This window comes from Elephantulus edwardii, unplaced genomic scaffold, assembly GCF_000299155.1.
Source record: "Elephantulus edwardii isolate Elephantulus edwardi_28Jun2011 unplaced genomic scaffold, EleEdw1.0 scaffold00001, whole genome shotgun sequence".
Taxonomy (NCBI): Eukaryota; Metazoa; Chordata; class Mammalia; order Macroscelidea; family Macroscelididae; genus Elephantulus; species Elephantulus edwardii.
This window is the reverse complement of record NW_006399751.1, coordinates 7,140,777-7,155,771: the sequence shown is the minus strand read 5'-3', so window position 1 is coordinate 7,155,771 and position 14,995 is coordinate 7,140,777. Positions and strand designations below refer to the sequence as shown.

General features: G+C 45.6%; 2 protein-coding genes across 2 annotated transcripts in view; both read left to right on the top strand.

Annotated features, from left to right (window-relative positions):
* Window positions 1-104: 104 nt before the first annotated feature.
* CMTM2 (CKLF-like MARVEL transmembrane domain containing 2) lies at window positions 105-3,764 on the top strand. Its single transcript, XM_006878908.1, has 4 exons — window positions 105-368; window positions 500-658; window positions 2,537-2,638; window positions 3,516-3,764. The coding sequence occupies exons 1-4, from the start codon at window positions 105-107 to the stop codon at window positions 3,762-3,764; spliced, it is 774 nt and encodes a 257-aa protein (XP_006878970.1).
* Window positions 3,765-13,979: 10,215 nt separating this feature from the next.
* Window positions 13,980-14,995, top strand: part of LOC102856354 — a 12,815-nt gene continuing 11,799 nt past the window's right edge. The window contains exons 1-2 of the mRNA XM_006878907.1: window positions 13,980-14,009; window positions 14,478-14,865. Coding sequence (XP_006878969.1) covers window positions 13,980-14,009; window positions 14,478-14,865 — 418 coding nt within the window. The remainder of the gene's footprint in view (window positions 14,010-14,477; window positions 14,866-14,995) is intronic.

The following is a 14,995-nucleotide window of genomic DNA, read 5'->3' as shown; positions in this document are numbered from 1 at the left end:
TCGGAGCAGGTCGGTGGCACCGAGCTCTCCCGCAGGCCAGGCCTGTCGAGGGACGGTGAATCAAAGCCGTGCCGCCCGGTTGAAAACCTCGTCGCCGGGCAAACATGGCGGAGAAGGGCAAAGGCAAGGCCGACGAGCACCAGAAGCCCGAGGAGCACAAGAAGCCGGAGGATCACAAAAAGCCCGAGGAGCACAAAAAGGACGAAAAGGGCCCAGAGGCCGAGCATCCACCCGTGAAGGAAAAGTCACCGCAGCCCAAGGATGAGGTGGGCACCAGGAAGAAGTGGCGCCGCTATGTGTGGGAATTCAAAAACAGCAACAAAGAGTTCTGGGTCATGGGACACGGCGAGGTCAAGTTCCTGAGTCTGGTGAGCAGGGCTGGTGTCCAAGGGCACGGCGCCCGCGGCTGGTGACTGGGACCCCCGGGGGTGGGGGGTGGGGGGCTCCGAGGGGCTTCTTGGGAGGGTTTCGAACCTTTGGTCGTGTGTCTCCCCTGCAGGGCTGCCTGATAGCGGCGCTGGTCCTGTTTTCTGGGTTCAGCGTGCACCCTGTCCTGCCACTGGTCATCACCATGGAGCTGTCTGTCCTCATCTTCTTCATCTTGATGTACACCTTCGCCATCAACAGATACATGCCCTTCATACTGTGGCCCGTTTCAGTAAGTGGGGAGCAGGGGGCCAGGAAAGGCAGCCGAAGAGGACAAAATGCTGGCTGCCTCCTGCTTCCTAAATGAGTCTTGGCCCACGAGAAGCGGAGGACACACACACACAGAGAGAGAGAGGAAGGGACATAACACACCTGCGTTCCCTCCTGCTTCTGTGGTGGGTGCTGAGGGAGCGACTGGCAGCTGATTAGAAAGATAGCCCCAGAATTCTAAATCCCTCAGAAAATCAGGCACCCCACAAGTCAGTAAAATAAAAGGGGAATTTTTAAACGTCAACTGCTAAAACAGCCTCTGCTGTCTGGTGAAAGGACAGTGGGACAGATAGGAAGATTAATGTAACAGGCCATCAGTCATCTCTGCTGGGATGTTCCCACAGAATGAATGTAAAACACTAGATCCCATGTCTGAAGAGGTGCGAGCCTGCATCCCTGCCCATCACCTGTAGAACCACAGTGCTCTAACCCAGCTCTTGGCCAACTGAGGAAGTCTCCAAGGCTAATTCATAGCATAGCGCCAGGCACCTATGCTCACTGGCTGGTTCACTCCACACGGGATGAAATGGAGGCTCAGACTGGCCAAATCACTCAACTAATATGGCAGGAAAATCGTTCAAACTTGGCTTTCTCAGCAGAATCTGAGCCCTAGCTACACACTATCCTGGTTTCCTACTCAATCTGTTAGGGCTCAGGCGTCATAAATCTTGGTGGAATTATCGAGGAACCATTCCTTGAGTTTGAGTAGACTCATAGCTGACCTTTTAATGAGTTTTTAGAAGCTGTGAATTGCATGTAAAGGACCACCCATCTTTCTCCCTTGGAGCAGCTGGTGGATTCGAACCACTTGCCTTTGGATTAGCATCTCCTTATCCACTAGGTCATTAGAGTTCAAGTAAGGACCCACAGTACTAGGAGGAAAGGAAAAAAAGGTGGGTTCAAGATTCCTGGGAAATGGCAGGCTGAGCACAGGAAGTTGCCTGTAGGTGTTTCCTGTTTCCTCTTTCACCAAGGACCCGCCAACATAAGCAGCATTAATACCAAAACCATAAAGAAGGTGGCCCCGGTCATCAGTGAGAAATACACTCCACGCCCCTGGGTAATGAATTCCACATCAGTGAGCACATGTATGAAGAGAGCGCCCTTTTTCCCAGCAAGAAACTCCGGAGTTAGATCATTATCAAAATATCATCCCATTGGCTCCACTCATCCACCTCTAGGAACTCCTAGACATGAAGGCTTTTAGACTGAAAGTAGTAAAAATGAAAACTCCAAAATCAGTACAAAGGACAGACCCAAAGTGTCTATTTTCAGGAATTTTTTGTTGATTTATTTCCAGTGAAAAGTCAGAAAGATGTTCTTGTTCCTCGGGGGGGGGGAGGCTGTGTTCCCTATCCATCATCCGCTCCGCCCCCCCCCCCCCCGCTTCCCAAACTCGAAAAGTTAGATGAGAATTTAGGAGGCTGTAAGTTTATGTTAATGGTGGTGGAATCATGTGGAAAAGGATGGTGAGTATAACTGCACGTCAAGAATGTGACAATCTTCACTGGGCCGCGTATATATAAATTGTTAACTTGGTATAGGTTCTGTTGCTGTGCGCATTTTCACACACACAGCAGGGAGCCCTGGTGATATGGTCAAGCACTTAGCTACTCACAGAAAGGTTAGTGGTTTGAACACCACCAAGCGGCTCCACAGGAGAAAAACCTGGCAGTCTGTCCTGAAAAGTTGAAGGCCAAGAAATCCCTGTGAGGTAGTTCTTCTTTGTTGCCTGTAGTTAAAAAAAAAAAATCATCTAACCACAAAATTACTGTGGGCAGGCCACTGGGGGTTACAGGCTGAGCTCTGTTGAGGCTGACTCGGTTCTCCCATCTTCCAGGACCTTCTCAATGACCTGGTTGCCTTCTGTTTCCTCACGGGGATTGTGGTCTTCGCGGTGAGAAGTCGGCCCACAATGCACATGCACTACTTCGTAGCCATTGTGAGTTCTGTGGTGGGCCTTGTGTTTGCTCTAACCTCCGTGTTTGGAGAATGGGTGTGGTTTGCCCTGTTTCTGAGAAAAGGCTTCTTTTCTTCTCACTAACCCTTGGGACCAAGGCAAAGTTTGCAAGTAAAGAAAATTGACATCTCCCATAGGGAAGCCAGGTGTGGATGATGGCCTGGGAGGTGTCCACCTTACAGCTTCCAACCTTGAAATTGGGGGCCCCACTCTGCATAAAGAAAGGACAAACGATAAGAGGACAAGAAATGCTATTGGGGGATAACAAGGCTGGAGGTTGGGGCAGCCTCTCTTAGGGCTGACAGTTTGAGGGGACATCTTGTTACGTGCCATCCAGTCAACCATGACTCACAGTGACCCTGTGAACAGCAGATCCTTTACCATATCACAGTCTCCACCATGACCAATCCCAATGTTGCTGTCACTGGTCAGTTCATCTTGTTGAAGGTCTTCCTCTCTTTCGCGGACCCGCTACCTTTACAAGCATTTTTCTGGCTTCACCTAATAGCATGCCCCAACGTATAGAAAACAAAGGTTCATCACCCTTGCCTCCAGAGAGCACCTTGACGGCATTTCATCCAAGATCGGTTTGTCCTTCTGGTTTTCCTCAGAAAGGGATGTTGAGCTTGGAAAGGTGGAAGGTCAGCCCAAGAAAGGAAGACTCCCGGAAAGATGAATTGACACAGTGACTGCAGCAGTGGACTCCGGCGTACCTGAGATGATAAGGAAAGGACAGGATTCAAGTGGGTCACTGTGACTTGAACTAACGAGGACAACAGCTGATGAATTAGAAAGAAGGACAAGGACCTTGGAGTTTGCAATGAAAAGCAGAAGTAATGAAGATTCCTTTGTTTTCCAGGTCTTTTCTGGCCTGGCTGGAATATTTTTTCTCATCGATGTGTGCCTTCAAAAAAACCATTTCAAGGCCAGGAAAGCCAAGCCAACCAATCTGGTTCCTCCTCCACCAAAGGAAAAGCTCCCAGAAGAGACCAAGGGAAAAGAAACAGTGCCTGAGGCACACAAGGGAAAGGAGGCAGCAGCAGCAGCACCACCAGCACCACCAGCACCACAGGCCAAGGCAGAAGCGCCCAAGGGAAAAAAGAAGTAAATTGCCAGAAGGAAGAGCCTATGGTTAGAAATGGCAGTGTATTTTACACCAAAACATATTGCCTCTGTCCTCCTTGTCTTTCTATTCTTCTTGAATAACAGCCTTGGCTTAGAAAAGAAATCTCGCTTTAAATGGATTTGACGTAAAGATTGTTGTTGTTGTTATGTGCCATCGAGTCGTTTACGACTCATAGCAACCCTATGTACAACAACCCTAAACCCTGCTCTGTCCTGTGCCAATTGCACTGCCTCCGACACACCCATCCCGATCACCCCAGTCACTGAATCAATCCACCTCATAGAGGGCCTTCTCCTCCTGCGCTGTCCCTCCACTCTACCCAGCATGATGTCCCTCTCCAAAGACCTGTCTCTCCTTCCAAAGTATGTCAGACAAAGCCCCAGAATCCTTGCCTCCAAGGAGTAGCCTGGTTTAACCCTCTCCAGGATGAATCTGTTTGTTTTCTTGGAAGTCCATGGAACATTCAGTACTCTTCTCCAGCACTACAGCTCAAAGTCGTCAGTTCTCCTTCTATCCTCCCTAGTCATTGTCCAACTCTCTGATGCATAACAAGTGATTGCAAAGACCATGGCCTGTATCAGGGGGACCTTAGTCTCCGGAGAGACACCGTTGCTCTTGAGTACTTTAGAGAGGTTCCTAACCACAGACTTTCCCATCGCAATACGTTTTACTTTATTGATACTGAAACTTACAGTGCAGAGAGCACGTCCAGAGCTGGGTCTGGGATCTAGAGCTCTAGAACTGGTCCCAGCTCTGAGACTTAGAGAATCCATGGTGCAAGAGGGGCTGGGAGACCAGAAGTGTGTGGAGAAGCACCAGTTGTCAACACTGGCTGTCAAAAGGGAAATGAGAACCTGGAAAGCAAAATGCATTCACTTTATTTATTTTTTTTTACATATTTCTTAAGCCTCCAGGTAGTCGTTATGAGAAAAATAAGATAGTTGGCTTCTTTACTCACTTTTCCCCTCCTAAGTGTTATTTTGTTGTGGGAAATGTGCACATAAAACCTAAAATAATTCCACAGTTTTTACACATACAATTGGGTGACACTGATTACATTCTTCAAGTTGTACACTTATCCTTACTTTCCTCTTCATAGTTGTTTCTTCCTTACTGATACAAACTTAGTGCCTTCTGTTCTAGGAGAATATGAGTACAAAGACTGTAGGAGGCTTGTAGTCTAACCTCTATTAACTTTTCAAAGGCCCTCTCAGCAAGCCCCCAAGTACAGAACCAATTCCCATAAGGTCAGACGTGACCTCCACGCCTCTGCACCTTCTGCTGCTGATTCCAGCATCATCTTAGTTCTCTGCTACTGGGTCCAAAATCCATTGCGGTAGCCACACAGCTGTCATAGAACCATCCTTACAGTTATGGGCTTTCCTAGGGAAGTTAACAAGTTACAATTCAGGTTGGCAACCAGATACCTCAGTCAGGATAGCTTCTCAACACAGCTCACAGGTCCTTTATCCTCCAGACTAATGACTTGGGCCAGTTTTACAGAGTCCTGCCAACAGTGGTATATCCCCCAGTCCTCCGGTGAGCTTGGCCAATGGCCCCTGGATTCGGCTCTGTGGGGCAGCAGTCCCAGAACTCCCAATTCTGTCTCATGTTGGTACCTAGTTCTCTACGGAAGCAGTTGCAGCTCTTGGGTAAGTCCTGGTCTGACCAGCTCAGGCATCTTTGCTACATTCTCTGCTGCTGCTTCCTTGCTGGCAGTGAGAGTCTCGCCTTTACCTAATAAGCCTGCTCCATTTAAACTTGGTAGGATGGGGGAATTGACCAATCCTGTACTGAATAGTTTATACATACCCTGTTTCAGGTCCCCACACCGGTCAGGTGGTGAATGTCAAAGCCAACGGCTAGGAAAGTCTTTTGAACAATAAACCCATGATACCACAAAAAGACAGCCCAAGTTCAAGTGTGTTCTATAGAGATCCTTTGTTTGTTTTTTTTTTAGAGATCCCTTTGTTATGCTTTAAATAGAACAAAGACATCATTTCACAATGAGGGAAACCAGCAACATGATGCCAAAAGTCCACTCAATCACAGCCATGGCTTCCATTCACAGGGTTGGGAACTTGATCACCAGATGATAACTGGTAGTAGTTAGAGTTCATCGCTGTATCAAGCAAGTCTACAGAAACAAGCAAAGGATCGTGATTGAGATAGATATAAATATATCTATAGAGATAGAGATACATATATATACACACAGAGATACATATTTTTAAAAGTAATAGTGGAATTGTTTCTAGAATCTCCACCATGGTTCCTTGGAGGTCAGGGTATGGTTCATACTTAAACAGCCCTGGGTCATAGTCACCAGGACCCCAGCTTTTGAACTAGATACCATGCAGGCTGTTTTCCATAAATCATTAAGGACCCATGCAAGCAGTTCCCTGGCTCACCAAGCAAGCCCTGAGGGTTCACTGTTCCTTGGGTTCACTTCACCTGGACTTTCTGAACAGCCATATAGAGGGTTCAATGGTCAGAAGCTCAAAAGGGACATCTAAACTTATGTCAAGAGTCAAAAGGGACTTAGGAACCTCTAGAGACTTCAGCCTTCCAAACCAAGTGCTTCAGCACTGGCCTCAGCTGTAGTACAGCTTTAGCTCTAATACACCCCTAAGCTTCCTTGTTATTGTTATGTGCCATAGAGTTGCTTGCAATTCATAGCGACCCTATGTACAAGAGCTCTAAAGTCCGTTCTATCCTGTGCCATCCTTGCCATCTCAAACACACTCATTCCCACCACTCCAGTCACAGAATTGATCCATCTCATCGAAGGTCTTCCTAGCTAATCTTTTAAGGTATTCTATGTTGTTGTTATGTCAAGGCAGACATTCCTTAAGTTATACTATTGTTAATGCGTTTGAATTAAGGTGTTGAAGACCATTGAATATACCAGACTGTGAGAACAAATCTGTCTTGGGGAAAAGTACAGGCAGGGTGTTTCTGAGAAGTGAGGATAGCGACACTTTTTTGTCTCACACGCTTTGGATGGATTATCAAGAAGAGCCCGTCCCTAGACAGTGACATCACGAGATTCAGAAAAAAAATCCTCAGCAAGAAGAACTGAGTCCTTTCCAACCCGGTCTCAGCCCTGTGGCCCCTCAAAGGAGGGTGGTGAGAAGAAGGACCATTCTGGCATCAGTGAACTGGTGACTAGAGGTCGTCAACATTCACAAGCACATCCTGGAGCTTGGATTTCTGGATTTAGAAATATAAGCTCCCTGTTGTTCCACTAGAGGGAGCTAAATGTAGAGGAAAATTCTAAAATATGCCCTGTCCTGCCATCTGACGCCTCTGAGGCATTTGGCCAAAAATTATTAGGAAGTTCATAATAGGCTAAAAGCCAGAGACAGCTCCAATGTCCAAAACCAAAACCAACCCCACCGCCATCACATTGATTCTAACTCACAGTGACCCCCCCCCATTGGGATTCTTAAGGTTGTAAATATTTATAGGTGGAGAATATCATCTTTCTCCCTCTGAGGGGGGTAATAGATTCACATTGTCAACCATTAAGTTAACAGCCCAAAACACTTGCTACTAGGACTCCTTAGACGTCCAAAAGGAAATCTATTTTATCATAACACAAGATGGATTGACATAGTGACTGCAGCAATGGGATCCAGTATATCAAAGATGCGGAGAACAGCACAGGATATGGCAAGGTTCAGATCTGTTATTCATAGGGTGTCTATGAGTACTAGTCAATTTGACAGCACGTAACAACAGTTGTTGTTGTGTACCATCCAGTTGGAACCAACCCATAGTTGACCCCCCCAGGAGGTTTTCAGAGACAGTTATAATTGCATAGGAGAAGATTGCCCAACCTTCACTTGCAGAGCGGCTGGTGACCTCGAACCACATGCCTTTGGGATTGCAGCACAGCCTCTTGCCACTAGGCCACCAGAAATGCCTGACAACAATAGCAATAAAAATAAACTATTGAATCTAGGAATTTGCCACTAGACCACTAGAGATCCCCTGGAGAGGGTGAAGCCAGAATGTTCCCTGAAGTCAAAGATTCTGAAGCTTTGTCTGACATATTTTGGGCATGTTGCAAGGAGGGACTGGTCCTTGGAGAGGGACATCATGTTTGGCAGAGTGGAGGGGCGGCGAAGGAGAGGAAGACCTTTGATGAGATGGATCGATTCTGTGACTGGAGAGGTGGGAATAAGTGCATTTGAGATGGCTAGGTTGGCACAGGATAGAACAGTGTTTAGAGCTCTTGTACATAGGGTCGCTATGAGTCACAAGCGACTCAATGGCACATAACAACATTGAATCTAGAGCTTGTGCTTTTAATTGCTATATTCTGATGAACAAAAGATATATCATGGACTTTCATTATAACACTTTTAACATAACACTTTAAACCCATACGAAACAAAAACTCATAATTTGAAAGACAGAGTGATAAATCTAAAATCTTTGTAAGAAAGTGTAGACAGCATGAAGTCATCAGAGTCTGCCCTCTCCTAACTCCACAAAGGGGAACTGTCCCCATCAACAATCTCCACAATGCAAACCTAATTCCTATAAGTTCATACATGGCCTTCTATGCTCCTGAGCCTACTCCTACTAAGTACACGACCAGTCTTAGTGCTCTAGTAAGCCTGAAATGTGTTGCAATGACTACACAGACATCACAGGATTTTATTCACAGTTATGGGGTTTATTAAGGAAGTTAACAGGTTGGGATTCTCAATTTCTGTAGCTGAAGCCAATGGATTTAAAACTAGTGGGATGATGAAACTAGCCAATCCCCTTGTGGACAGACTAACACCTCCTATTGACGTGATCTTGCCCAACCGTGTAGCAAAATCAAAGTCAATGACTAGGAAAGCCATTTTGAACAACAGACCCTTGATACCTCAGACCCATGAGACCTTATAATCAGCTTTATCATATCAGTTTTAATAGTATATTAAGAACAGGACTATACAGAGAGTTTACAGTATACCATTAATAAGACCTATGATATTTAGACTATACATTGAACCCACCTAAAAGAGGATATTCCTTCTTTTTAAATATATGAGGAACTTTGACAAAAATCAACCATCTATTAGGATACAAAGAAAATCTGAACAAATTCCAGCTATTCTTTGCATAAAATAAATAATAAGATTAGAAATTAAAAAAGAATCTAACTTTTTTTTAAAAGGAGTTCTATTGGTCTAGTGGAATGAGATGCTATACAGTAAAAAGAGCAACCCCAAGCCCCTGGGCCTGGTCCTTTCTAGATGCCTGTCCACACTCGCTCCCCACATCCATCCTGACCTCTCACCTTGGGAGGCTTTCCCAAGTCCTGGGCAGATTAACCATACTTCTATCTCCCAACCAGATGTCTGGCTTCCAGCTTCTCTCAATACCAGACCCAGGTCTGAAAAGGTCAAGCCCCACAGAGTGTATGTTCCTGGCTCCCAAAAGTTTTGGTATAAGGGAGAGGAAGCCCAGGTAGGTGGAGCAGTGATCATCCCAGGCTCTGTGGCCAGTGGCCTCTTCCCTGCCCACTCCTCTCAGCCCAGGACTGCCTGACCTTACAGTAATGACGTTTCCAGGGCCATCTGATCAGGGCTGGACCAGTGTATCCTTAGCCAGCAAGGGCCTCTCTGAATTTCTGTCATGAACTGAATCATGTCCACAAAAATGTGTATTTAAGGAAGCACGGAAATGGATATTTGAAAAGCAATATTATTTGCAACAGCTAAGTACAAGATGACATACTTAGGAATAAACCTAAATAGAGATAAAAAAAAAAGTGTGTTTACTTGGTCCTGATTCTCAGTGTCTGAGATGTAATGATGTGATAGGGCAGTTATGTGATTATGTCATGATCTCCCATGACTAATAAGACAATTGGTTCTAAGAGGATTAGGGCAGGAATGTTATTGTTAGGCACCAACGAATTAGCTATGATTAACAACAACCTTAGGTACAACAGAACAAAATCCTGACCCATCCTGGGACATCTTCTCCATCTCTGCTGTGTTTACACCCATCATCACTGCAACCTCTGTGTCCCTCTGCCTCCTTCCTACTCTGTGGTTTCAAATAAGAAAATGTGCACATCAACACTGTATCCTTTCACCACATTCACTCTGTATGGTAAGCAAATCACCCCGTTATATGAAGAAGATTATGTGAAGAAGAATTTAGCATCAGGATTGAAGGAAGACTCATCAACAACCATATGCAGATGGCGTAACCTTGCTTGCAGGAATCATCTCATCTCCATGCATTGGAACCCTCAGAGAGTTTTCAGAGGCTATGAATCACATGGCAGAAGATGACCCATCTATCTTTTGTGGAGCCATTGGTAGATTCGAACCACCAGAGAGGCTGGGCCTTTGAGTGAGCAGTGCACCTCCCTGTGGACTACACCACCAGAGTTCACTTAATGATGGAGCTCAAAGGGTGGAACACAACACCCTCAGTCATTGAAGTGATCACCTTTTATCTTACAGGAGAGAAAAGTGGCAGAGAAGGAGACTGACTAAAATACCACCAAAATAAAGAGCTGTGAGCTGAAAATGTTCTTTGTACCCAGGGAATCTTCTCCACACAGGAGAAGGCCAAAGTGCATAGAGACCTCCAGGCCACAGATGTTCAAAGGAGACAAGGACTTTTCCTCCTGATGCATATGCCAGCCTCTTAAGCCATGAGATAATGAACCTTTGTTCCTTAAAGCCATCTGCTTGTGGTATTGTTGTTAAAGCAGCACTAGATGATTAAGACAGTCGCTCTTCCTGCATTCCACAGCAGATATTTCCTGCTGTCATTCTGTGGGATGGGCACTGAGCTGGGGCTGGGCTACAGTGAAAGGCAGGCCTTTGGGGACCTCACGGCCGTGTCTGGTGATGGACAACAGCCATAGGTGTCCAGTCACCTCACCCACAGACACCCCCTCTAGCTTTCTTGCTCCAACTTCTTAGTTCAGCCACCATGTTTGATTTCTCCTCAACAGGCCTTTTTCAAATTGAGGTATAATTGATGAGAAAATAAAGCACACTCATTTTAATATGTGTTTTGACTAAGGTATGACACCATGGTAAGAGGGATATTATTGCTAATGTCAGCTGGATCTTAGCAAAAGGAGAAAATATCAGAAAGATATAAACTTATTGTCTACTCAAAGGCATTCCACTGTGTGTGTGGATCATAACAAACTATGGCTAACATAAAGAATATTGGGCATCCCAGAACATTCAATTATGTTCACATGAAACCTATACATAGACCAAGAAGCAGTTATCCAAACTGATGGATTAAAATCAAGAAAGCTGTGTGTCAAGGTTGTATCCTTTCTCCCTACCTATTTGATCTGTCTGCTGAACAAATCATTCGAGAAGCTGCACTATATGAAGAAGAATGTGATGCTTGTAGAAAGTGAAGAAGACTTGAAGCCCTTATTGAAGAAGAAAAAGGACTCAAAATCAAGAAAATAAAAATCCTCACCACTCGACCAACAGACAGCACCATAACGGATGAAGAAAAGATTGACATCAAGAATTTAATTTTACTTGGATTCGCAGTCAACACCCAAGGTAAAAGCAGCTAAGAAATCAAAGGACGTGTTCTACTGGGAAAAATCTGCTGTCAAGGACCTCGTCAAAATTCCAAAGAGCAAGGATGTCAGTTTAAAGACTAAGGTGTACCTTACCCAAGCCATCGTATTTTTTTTATTTGCTTCCTATGCATCTGAAAGTTCAACAATAATAAAAATGAGAAGAAGAATCAATGTCTTTGAGTTGTAGAGTTGGCAAAATGTACTATCAAATGGACCGCCAAAAGAACTAACAAATCTGTCTTGGAAGAAGTACACCAGGGTAGGGTGCTCCTTAGAGACCAGGGTGGTGAAACTTTATCTCACATACTTTGGACATGTTGTTAGGTAAAGCCAGTCTTTGGGAAGAGTCATCATACTGGGAAAGGTGGAGGGACAGAGAAAGAAAGGAAGGACCTCAATGAGACAAGTTAACAGAGTGACTGTAACAATGGGCTCTAGCATGCAGAGGATGGAGCAGAAGAGGGCAAGGCTCAGATCTGTTGTCCAGAGGGTCACTATGAGCCATAGTCCACAGGCTGTAACAACAACAAGAAGACATCCCTATGTAAACACCATCCAAATAAAAATAGAAACAGTTCTGGCACTCCAGAAAGTCTCCTCTGTATCCATTCACTCCTTACCTCCTTCTCCAGACAATCACTGATTTATTTCCATCACCAGGTAGTTTTGCTGACCTATGATGCCTTTTAAAAAATGGGATTTTGAAATACGTGCCCGTTTGAGTCTAACTTCTTTAAAACGTGTCTGCAAAATGTTTTCCACATTCTTGTGTCCATCCGTGGTCCATTCCTTTCCATGGATCTCCTGCCATCCATTTATCCTTTCCCCTGTTAAGGGGCATTGCTGGCTATTAAGAACAAAACTGTTAGGAACACGAGCCTACCAGCGCTTGTAGGAACATGAGCTTTCTCTTCTTTTGGGTGAATATGTAATAAGAAAACAGCTAGGCTCTGTAATAGTCCAGTATTTAACTTCTTAAGAAACTACCCTACTGCCTGGCCCTCGAAGAAGGGGGAAAAACAACAAACAAAAACTACCAAAATGTTTAACATTTTACACCCTGCATGAACCCTGCTCTCACAATTCATAAGGAAAAAACCAGGCATAAAAACGTTGTTGTTATTATTATTATTACTACTACTACTACTACTGGTAGCCTATTGGTAAAAACTTGTGCTGCAATTCTGTATGCCCTTGGTTCAAATCTTCCAGCTGCTCCCCGGAAGAAGGATGGGTAATCTCCGCCCCCCTCCGTGCAATTTATTGCCTCTGAAAACCTGCTGAAAGGGCAGGTATGGGTAATTTCCAACTGGAAGGTACTCAACAACCGTATTATTATGTTAAAGATGTTTTTGGCTTTCTGAAGTGCTTCTTTGACTGGTATGAAATATGAACTCTACCTAACTATTCTGACTTAAGTAATTTTACTTAAAGACATAATCTGGACTGTTCATAGATAATATGGTATTTGCACAACAGTGAAATCATGTAACATCCTTTTTCACTGACCATATTGTGGGTGGATGTTGAGCAACACAAGACTGCCCCAACTTTTAAAAATTGTAGTCTTAATATTTATCCTCTGTAACTGACTTATTTCACTCAGCATAAAGTCCTCTAGATTCATCCATGCATGCAGTATTTCAGAATTCTTTATTCTTCGCTGTTGCATAATGCTCCATTGTGTGAGGGTACCAGCGTTTCTTTGACCATTAGTTTATTGATGCATGGTTGACTTGTTTTCATCACTCTGCTATTTGAAATATTCATTCACTCAGTCATTGCCATCCAGTCTAAACCAGCTCATAGGTGACCCACCAATGGGTTTTCAGAAGCTATAAATCACACAGGATTTCATCTTCCTCCTGTGTGGCAGCTGGTGGATTTAAATGGCCTGACTTTGGGTTGACAGCATAACCCCTTACCGGCTAAACCACCCAAGCTGCCTTCATGAAGGTGCAGTTATCATCAGTTCATGTCACAGCCTTTATCTCTGTAGGTTAAATCCCTGGAAGTGGGATTGTGGAATCAAATGACATTTTATTTCCAACTTTCTAAAGAAGTGTCAGACTACCTCCCATTACTTTTTTTTATTATTATTTTTGTGCGTGTGAGTGTACCGTCAAATCAGATCTGACTGGTACAGGAGGAGATTATTCCTCCTCTAGCAGAGCATCTGGTGGATTTTGAACCGTGCACCTCTGGGATTGCAGTACACCTTCTTGCCACTAGGCCACCAGAGCTCGCCCCTCCCATTACTTTTATAAATACACATATCTTGGTGGGCATAGAATAGGGGGCTGGTGGGTTCCAATTGTTGGCCTTTCAGTTCGGAGTCTCATACACCCCACCAGGGCATGTGTACCTAGAGACGGTGGGTGTGTGTGGGTGTGAAGTCTCCTCCTCTCATCGCCATCAAGTAGATTCCAACTCCTAGGGAGCCCTGCAGTGGGTTCCCAAGGCTGTAAATCATACCAGAGATTGCTCATCTTCCTCCCGCAGAGCAGCTGCTGCATTTCAGAGAAGCACAACGCAGTGTGGAGTACGCCACCAGAACTCCCTGTAAATAAATATTATGTATTTAGAAAAGTAATGCTGAATTGTTAGGCACCATGGAGACTGGAAAACAAGGAGTTAATCAGGTAAGTATGTGGACAAAAGACACAAGGATAGGGGAGTCAGAGTTTACACAGGTCGTAAGGGAGGGATGGGGGGAGCCTGGGTTGTTTTAGAAACTGTAAGGGGGAGCTCTGGTGGCCTCGTGGCAAAAAGCTGCACTGAAATTCCAAAGGTGCACAGTTCTAATCCACCAGATGCTCTGCTGGAGAAGATGGGGCAATCTCCTCCTGTGCCAGTCGGATCCGATTCGAGGGCACACAACAAATTGAATAATAATAATAATAGAAACTGTAAGGAGGCGCATGCGTATGGTGAGAAGAGAGGAGAAGGGAGGCCGAGCTAGGCTTTGATGTTCACACCAAGACACTCAGGCAGATGGGAAGTTCCAAAGGGTTATTTATGAAGGGGAGGAAGAGTGTAGGAGTGGCCTCTCTGGCGGCTAAGAGATAGTCTAGCTGTGAAACCTCTCAGACACCCTGACACCTGTCCAGGGGAGACAGGAGTGCAGTGGCAGCATAGAGACAGAGAGCTGTGGGGAGGTGCTGGTGGCCCGACTGAGAGTGGGCGGTGACAGAGGACCGGCTGGTGGGGAGAGGTTGGGACGCACGGAGGTGCTCCCCGCAGAGGCCCAGGCGCCTGGGGACTGTCATGGGCTGATCTTTGGTCACATCGAATTTAAGAGGAGCCACCACACCCCCTCCCAAGCGTGGTGGTGGGGCGTCAAGGGCATACAAAGGGTGGCAGGGGAAGTCTTTGGAAAAATCAACCCTGAGAATATAGAGGGGAGGAGAGGGTCAAAATCTTGGTGGAGGCTCGGGGGTGCCTTTGCTGTTCCGACACCCCACGCGGGCAGGAAGTCAGAGCCGAGCGCGCGAGTTCGGAGCTGGACACACCTCTGGGCAGAGGGAGGACGGTGGGGCGAAGGCGGAGAGGTCGCAGGGGTGGGGGGTGCGAAGAAGCCTCCACCCTCCAGGCCAGGGGAGCGGGAGACCCCGGTCCGAGGAGGCCC

Excerpts from the sequence above, each read along its gene's own strand:
- CMTM2 (XM_006878908.1), top strand. The coding sequence starts at position 105 with ATGGCGGAGAAGGGCAAAGGCAAGGCCGACGAGCACCAGAAGCCCGAG. Across the intron at positions 659-2,536 it reads TCATACTGTGGCCCGTTTCA|GACCTTCTCAATGACCTGGT; the intron begins GTAAGTGGGGAG and ends CCCATCTTCCAG. Across the intron at positions 2,639-3,515 it reads TGCACTACTTCGTAGCCATT|GTCTTTTCTGGCCTGGCTGG; the intron begins GTGAGTTCTGTG and ends TTTGTTTTCCAG.